An 8,030-nucleotide genomic window follows, 5' to 3' on the forward strand; every position below is an offset into this window, starting at 1 on the left:
TTCTAGACCGCTGGCTAGGCTACTGGCCGGCCGCCATCGCCTAAGTGGCCGCCGTTGCCTTCCGCACGGCCGGCCCCCGGACCGCCATCGCCTGAGTGGCCGCCATTGCCTTCCGCACGGCCGGCCCCCGGACCGCCATCGCCTGAGTGGCCGCCGTTGCCTTCCGCACGGCCGGCCCCTGGACCCTCTTCGCCTGAGTGGCCGCCGTTGCCCTCCGCACGGCCGGCCCCCGGACCCTCTTCGCCTGAGTGGCCGCCGTTGCCTTCCGCACGGCCGGCCCCCGGACCCTCTTCGCCTGTGTGGCCGCCGTTGCCTTCCGCACGGCCGGCCCCCTGAACTGTTTGGACTCCTGTGCGGTCGGCCCCCTGGCCGGCCCCCTGGTCTTTTCCGTTTTGGACTCGGTTTTCCTGTGCTTTGGTGTGCTTTTCTTTTGGTTTTGGACTTGTGTTTTGTTTTTCTTTTTGTCTTCTGGCCTTCTGGTGCTCCTGTTTTGTTTTGCCTCGAGCCCTCCGTCCTGGACCCCCTCCGCCCGCCCTGGTCGGGTTGTTTTCTGGTTTTTTTTTTTTTTTTTGTTTGTTTTTGGGCTGTCGGGTGCCAGCCCTTGCGGGGGGGGTTCTGTCATGATCCTGGGTCCTTTTGACCCAGCATTTTGTGTTTCTCTTCGATTTTGGTTCTGTTCTTCCTTTGTTAGTGTTTACTCTGTCCTGCCCGCGTGTTCCTGTTTTATTGTGAAGGTCTGCGTCTGATGTGAGTGTTTTCAGTGTTGCCTCCCTAGTCTCGCTATGTTAATCACTCCCAGCTGTGTTTCCCACCTGTGTGTAATCTTCCTGTGTTCTCTGAGTGTATTTAAGTTGTATTTTCTGTCTTAGTAATTGCTGGTTCGTCTGTGTTGTTTCCCCTCGGTCTCCCTGCGTCTCCTCGCATGTATTTCTCCGGACCTCCCTGCATCCTCATTCTGGTTTGTCTTATTAGTTTACCCAGTTTAGGTTTCCGGTTTCATGTTTTGTCGCCACCGCTGTTTGTACTCACACCCCTGTAAATAAACATTCATCTGCACCAGAGCTGCCGCATTTTGGGTCCCATTTCATATTCCACACGGCTTGCCCCGGCAAACCGTGACACAAGCTGTGATAACTGTTTCTGATAAAATGAAGAGTAGACTGATATATGAAATATTCCTTTATTGGGTGAGAAAATCAGACCATGTCATAACTGCTTTAAGTCATACAGAATAGATATCAGAGCCTTAAACAGGCTGGCTTCTGCTAAATGGGTCAAACTGGGCAGAAAGTATACAAACACATAACATCCTTATAGAATATGATGTAACACTATAGATCAACTTACCTCAGAATATATAAAGCATATAAACAATTACAGCAATATGATGCAACAAACACAGCAGTGCTACTAATCCAAAATACTCAAAGCTTCATAGAACTGAAACAAACATTTATTTTTAGGTCCATTGCTGCTGATACATACTTTAGGTTTCTGAATATTACACTTGTTGCTGCCTTTCATAGTGTGTAACTTGAAGGCCCTGAGTACTTTCTCCCACACTGAAAACACTGGAATGATCAAATTATTTGAACATTGCCTAATAAGACTGATTCAGGACAGACAATTAGTTATTTTAAACTTTTCTAGCAGTCCTTCACAAACAGGGAACAGTCTGTCTATTCTCTCCATCTGTCAGCTGCTGCTGGCTCTTCCTCCTCCTCTTCCTCACACACTGTTGAGTTTGTCCTGGTGGATCATTAGGGGTGCAAAGCCTCACAGATGATGTGCAGCAGTGGGTCCCTCAGTCTGTCCTCACTCTGGACACTTGCAGTTGTCACACATGGAAATCAAATGTGTGATAAGCTGCAGGATTCAAACACAAGTGTAACTTATAACTACATGTTCATACTTTTATTACACAATCAGAGAGAAAGAAAAAGAGAGAGAGTGCAGGACAGACAGAAAGGTGGCAGTCTCAGGTGTATACACTGCTACAAACAGGAGGATTTAGTGTTTGTGTTATTACGAAACAAGAAGAATTCCCAGATGGTGCAGTGGACACATGTGTGACTCCTGTGATTAAAGCATCTTTCTTTCAGCTTAACGAGTGAACCGTCAGCTCGTTCAAACACACGTTAAACAGTGCAGTGGATCCTGCTTGTGCCGTGATATTCAGGACTGCAAACCGAGCAGCATCACTGACTTTCAGCTTGTTGTGTTTGTGGATATATGACTGACTTTAATTATCCACAAAATCATCACAATCTCTGTAAGATTAAGGTCGACTATATATATATATTTTAAAGTAAAGGCTTTAAAACCAAGTTAATTCTGAAAGTACAGACATCACTAATGTCACATAACTTTCCCGACATGTGGCCAACAATAATGGTTTAATGTTCTTCATTAAAAAAATATTTGCGCATAAATAAGTGACATAATATTCAGTACTTACTTCTGAAAGTTTACTCTTCCTCCGCTCCGCTTCCACCGTTTTTTTTCGGCAAAATTATCCACACCACCACCGCACTATGAAGTCTGGGATATGTTGGGCCATGAAGGCTACACCGACCCATCCTTAAAATTCAGGGAAATTAAGGACGCATTTGAGGGCCGCATTTCGAGCAGCCTTTGAATTGGGAAAGCCTTCTCTTGTCGCTGTGACGTAATCGGCCTTAAAATGCGGCCTTTAAGGCTGCAAACCCCAAATCCGGTCATTGGCACTTCCTGGCTTGTGTAGTTACTAGGTAACAAAAGCTCAACACTGCCCCTAGCGTCCTGGAGCACTTCCGTTGTGTTTTGGAATTTGCAAGTGTTTTGGAGTTTGTACGTGTTTTGGAGTTTGCATGTGTTTTTTAGTTTGCAAGTGTTTTGGATTTTGCAAGTGTTTTTTAGTTTGTACGTGTTTTGGATTTTGCAAGTGTTTTGGAGTTTGCAAGTGTTTTGGAGTTTGCAAGTGTTTTGGAGTTTGTACGTGTTTTGGAGTTTGCATGTGTTTTGGAATTTGCATGTGTTTTGGAGTTTGTACGTGTTTTGGATTTTGCAAGTGTTTTGGAGTTTGTACGTGTTTTGGAGTTTGCATGTGTTTTGGAATTTGCATGTGTTTTGGAGTTTGCATGTGCTTTGGAGTTTGCAAGTGTTTTGGAGTTTGTACGTGCTTTGTCTCTAGGGGCCACAGTAGAGGCCACCATAAATATAGTTTTATTTATTCACTCCACATAAAATGTAATAAATCATATAATACAAAAATCAACTATTCACATTTCAACTTTTAACTATTTAAATTTTCAGCTTTTTCCTTTTACAAATTTAAAGTGAAACAACACAAAACACTGCAAACCACAACACAATTAAATATAAATTATAATATGAAAACAAAAAGAACATGCATATTCTCTGTCATATGGGCCTGCATGAATAAACTTTCTGAATCCTTTATAATCTGCAACTGAGGGGCCACCCTCCTCCCTATCAAAGGGTGTGACGCAGCGTCACCCGTCATTCAATTTCCTCTTCTCGCTTCTTAGAAACCTCATCTCTCCTGACTGTGAACATGAGTGCTAGCTTAACTGTCCATGCGAGCAAGCTAACACCTTGGTCACCGGGCGCTAGCACGGCTCGCGTTTCGAGTCGCCTGCTCTTCACCACAGAGCCAGGTCGGAGAGTGTGTTAGCTGCCACCACGCATCTAGCACAACAGTTAGCTGACCAAGCTAACTGTCTTTGCTACACACGGTCACCAAGCCAAGTAGCACAAGTGCTAGCCACCACACTAGCTAGGTCATACTAGCTCACCATAGCTACCCGACCGAGAGAAGAAAAAAATAAGTAAAAAATCAGCGTTAGCCGTCCAGCCATTCCAAGCTAGCTACACCAAGCTTCCATAATATGGCAGACTGCAAACCGCTGCCCAGAATTCGCCCCTGCGGTTGCAAAATCTCAGGTTCAGAAACACATGATGTGTGTGTGATGTGCCTCGGGCTGCAACACGCCCAAGCGGCTATTTCCACACCGGGTATATCCAAACACTGCGCTCACTTCACCCTAAAAAGCCTTCGCTGAAGGCTAGCCCGCCAGGCTAGCCTGTCGAAGAAGGACCCAATGCTGTCTCCAATCGGCCCACCGATGGAGCACACTGAGTCCTCCACACCAGGCACCAGATGGGTCGACGAGATGGATATTGTCCTCCCACTGGTGGATGATGCCGAGGTCATCTGCGAAGCTATGTTGTCTGATTCCCTCGAGGCTAATGACGAGCTACTCAGCGAATCCTCTGAGGGAGCGTCGGAACGTCTCGGACGAGGATGACAACGTTTTCTTTGCCCCCTCTGGTCGGGATTCTGTGACACAAGGGGCCGATTGTGATAACCCCGGCACACAGTCCCGCGGCATAGAGCTATTTGACATTGCAAAACGGGCAGCTGAAAATCTGGCAATCCCGTGCCCCACGGTGACAACGGAGACCTCCACCTCATGATACGAGGGTAAAAGGCTCCCCAAATCAAAGCGCACTACCCAACCCCGTGCAGGGAGCGGCGGCGTTTAACTGTGCTGGAATGAAGGAGAAGGGCATCTACCAAATTCCCACAGTGGAGAATCTGGTGGCTTCTCATCTCCACCCAAACCAGAAACTTTCCATGTCATCTGGTCTGTCGCTGCCCTCCAAGGCCGAACGCTTGCAGTCCTCCCTGGCTGACAAGGCGTATAAATCGGTTGCCACCACCGCGAGGGCATTGAACGCCTCATTGCTCTTGCTTGCCTACTCGGCGGAGCTCCAGGACCAGGCTGCTGCGAACCCGGATGCTAGCGAGCTGTGGGAAGAGCTGGGCGTAGTTACGGACCAGTGTCTCCACCTCACTAGAGCAGCAGTACAAGCGGCGGGCAGAGCCCTCAGCATCATCGTCCTACAGGAGAGGGCAATCCTAGCGTCCCCTAGGATCGCAGAACCCTAAGACCCACTGGCCCAGGAAACATGTCCCGCCTGCTGTCACTCAGGGTGCCCCACCACCAGCCAAGCAGTCGGACCGCAAGAAGAAGTGGACTGCCTAACATTCCCCACGGGGAGATCGGAGCCGGACCAGCCCGGGCTCCAAGTTCACTCCAGGGCTCAGTTCCGGAGCCCGTTCGGAGAAGTGTGTTCTGCCTCCACCTTTCAGCGCCTGGGACTCGAGTTGGATCCCACAGAGCGCATTTCAGCAGACGACAAGACACTGTTCAGCTGAATCAAGCATGTCAGTCTCACAAAACACACTGTTTATTAAAAAAAACTCACCCGTTGCATCCAGGCATGTTGCCAAGGGCACGGGAAAAATGTGTGAAAACACAGAAAGTATGTTGAAAAACATAATGCCCCAACGCACCCAGACACCACCGGGGTTGATTTCCTCAGAGGTGTCCGGCCCCATAAGCGCTGGTCAAGCGTGGGCCGCCTGCGCAGTCGGGTCTGGCCCGAAGGACCAGTTTCCGCCACAAGAGGGAGCCAGAGCTCCGTCTACTGTGGAGCGCCTGTCTTTGGGGCCGCTGTCAGCAAGAATAGAGAGATGGCGATCTCTCACTGCGCCAGAATGGGTTGTGAGGACATTAGAGCGAGGCTATCGTTTGCAATTCGCAACCACCCCTCCCAGATTTCACAGAGTGATTTTCTCTCTTGCAAAAGGCGAATCAGCCAGGATCCTGCAAGAAGAAATAACTACCTTGCTATCAAAGGGAGCAGTACGAGATATACCCCAGGAACAGAGCCAATGCGGCTTTTACTCAAAGTATTTTCTTGTGCCCAAGAAGGGAGGGGGACTGCGTCCGATACTGGACCTATGGGTTCTGAATCAGCATCTGAGGTCATACATAGACGATTGGCTGCTGCTATCAGAGTCAGAAATAATGGGAAGAGAGCACACCAGGTTGACCGTGGATCATCTGATGGCTCTGGGTTTCACCATAAACTACCAAAAGAGTGTCCTGGAGCCAGCTCAGGCCATCTCTTTCATAGGAATAGCTCTAAACTCCACGTGTCTCTCTGTGGACAGAGTAAAAAAAAAAATGCTATCACGTGCCGGCATTTTTCAGTTGGGAACATATCTCCCATTCAGAAAATGCCCGCAGATGCTGGGATTAATGCCGTCTTCACTGGCGGTCATTCCTCTAGGCAGACTGCATATGAGGGAATTTCAGCGATGGGTTGCATCACTGAGACTGAATCGAAAGCGCCATACCCACCGCCATATCAGAGTGACAGCAGACTGTGCTGCAGCACTCCACTGTTGGAGAAATCCCACATTTCTTACTCAGGGGGTGTCACTGGGGGCTGTCACAGCCAGAAAGGTGGTGACCACGGACGCGAGTCTCACGGGCTGGGGTTCCACTCACGAGGGCAGAGCAGTGAGCGGCAGCTGGGACTCACAACATAGGGGTGCTCACATAAATTGGCTAGAATTGCTAGCAGCATTTCTAGCACTGAGACACTTCCTTCCCCTGTTGAGAAACCACCATGTTCTGATCAGAACAGACAACACCACTGTTGTGGCGTACATCAACAGACAGGGCGGGTTACGTTCCCGTCCTTTGCACATGGCGCGCAGACTGATCATGTGGAGCAGCATCAATCTGTTGTCACTGAGAGCTACTCACATTCCAGGAGCTCTGAACTTGGGAGCAGACTTAATGTCCAGGGGAAACCCGCAGTACGGGGACTGGACCCTGCACCCGCATGTGGTGACCCAAATCTGGACCCGCTTTGGCCAGCCACAGGTCGATCTGTTTGCCTCGAGGGAGAACGCTCAGTGTCCACTGTATTTCTCCCTGAGGGACCAGGAGGCTCCCCTAGTGGTAGACGCATTAGCTCACAACTGGCCACATGCTCTGCTTTATGCGTTCCCTCCGCTGGCCTTAATTTCTCCCACTCTAACCAGAGTGAGAGAGAAAGGGCTAACAATGATATTGATCGCCCCAAGGTGGATGAGGTCCCATTGGTTAGCGGAGATTATGCCCTTCTTGTGGAGCGAACCTTGGCCTCGCCCTCTCCGACGAGACCAAGTCTCCCAAGCCAGGGGGGAGATTTTTCACCCTTACCCCGAGCGCCTCGACCTGTGGGCTTGGCCCGTGAGAGGTTGAATCTGAGTACGACAGGTCTCCCCCAGGGTGTTATAGCCACTATTCAGAGTGCTAGAGCCCCATCCACATGATCATTGTATGAGAACAAGTGGAGGGTATTTGAGGAATGGTGTGGAAAGTCTCACACTCTCTCCTTTCAGTGCTCTGTGACAACAATTCTCTCCTTTCTCCAAGAACTGTTAGATAAAGGAAAGGCCTTTTCCACAATTAAAGTATATCTAGCAGCCATTTCAGCCTGCCATGTGGGCTTCGTGGATGGCCCAGTAAGCCATCACCTGCTAGTCTGCCGTTTCATGAAAGGGGCACGACGGCTCCACCCAGTGTCTAAACCTCTCGTTCCCACGTGGGATTTATCCCTGGTGCTGGGGGCAGTTTCACAGCCACCATTTGAACCACTAAACCAGGTGGAAATAAAAATCCTGTCTTTGAAGACTGCATTGCTCCTGGCTCTCGCATCTGCGAAGCGTGTCAGTGATATTCATGTGCTGTCAATACACAAAGAGCGCACCCGATTCACGCGGGATAACTCTGGAGTCACACTCAGGCCAAATCCGGCCTTTGTGCCCAAAAATCCTTATCTCCAATGCACCCCATTGGGCTGGAAGCTTTTTGCCCTCCTCCTTTCTTCTCCCCTGAACAGGAGCGCCTACATGCTCTCTGTCCAGTTAGGGCTTTATATACCTATATAGAAAGAACAAAGGCTTTCAGGAGGTCAGATCAGCTGTTTGTTTCCTGGGCTAAACCACATCTTGGCAAGCCCGTTAGCAAACAACGCATTTCCCACTGGATTGTCGAGGTGATCCAATTGGCTTATCCCCCCCTCCGGAGGGACTTCATGCTCATTCTGCCAGAGGGATGGCAACCTCTTGGGCCCTTTTTAGGGGTGTCTCTATAGAAGAGATATGTGCAGCTGCGAGCTGG

The 8,030-nt window shown here is 49.4% G+C and overlaps 1 protein-coding gene across 1 annotated transcript; it reads left to right on the top strand.

Moving 5' to 3' along the window:
- Positions 1-5,348: 5,348 nt before the first annotated feature.
- LOC120744181 lies at positions 5,349-7,579 on the top strand. The gene has a single exon (XM_040048360.1). It carries the CDS (start codon positions 5,349-5,351, stop codon positions 7,107-7,109), a length of 1,761 nt encoding a protein of 586 aa, XP_039904294.1. The 3' UTR covers positions 7,110-7,579.
- The last annotated feature ends 451 nt before the right edge of the window (positions 7,580-8,030 follow it).

The sequence above is a fragment of the Simochromis diagramma genome, unplaced genomic scaffold, assembly GCF_900408965.1.
Source record: "Simochromis diagramma unplaced genomic scaffold, fSimDia1.1 OVJJ01000557.1, whole genome shotgun sequence".
Taxonomy (NCBI): Eukaryota; Metazoa; Chordata; class Actinopteri; order Cichliformes; family Cichlidae; genus Simochromis; species Simochromis diagramma.

Coding starts and splice junctions, on each gene's coding strand:
- LOC120744181 (XM_040048360.1), top strand. CDS start 5,349: ATGCCCCAACGCACCCAGACACCACCGGGGTTGATTTCCTCAGAGGTG.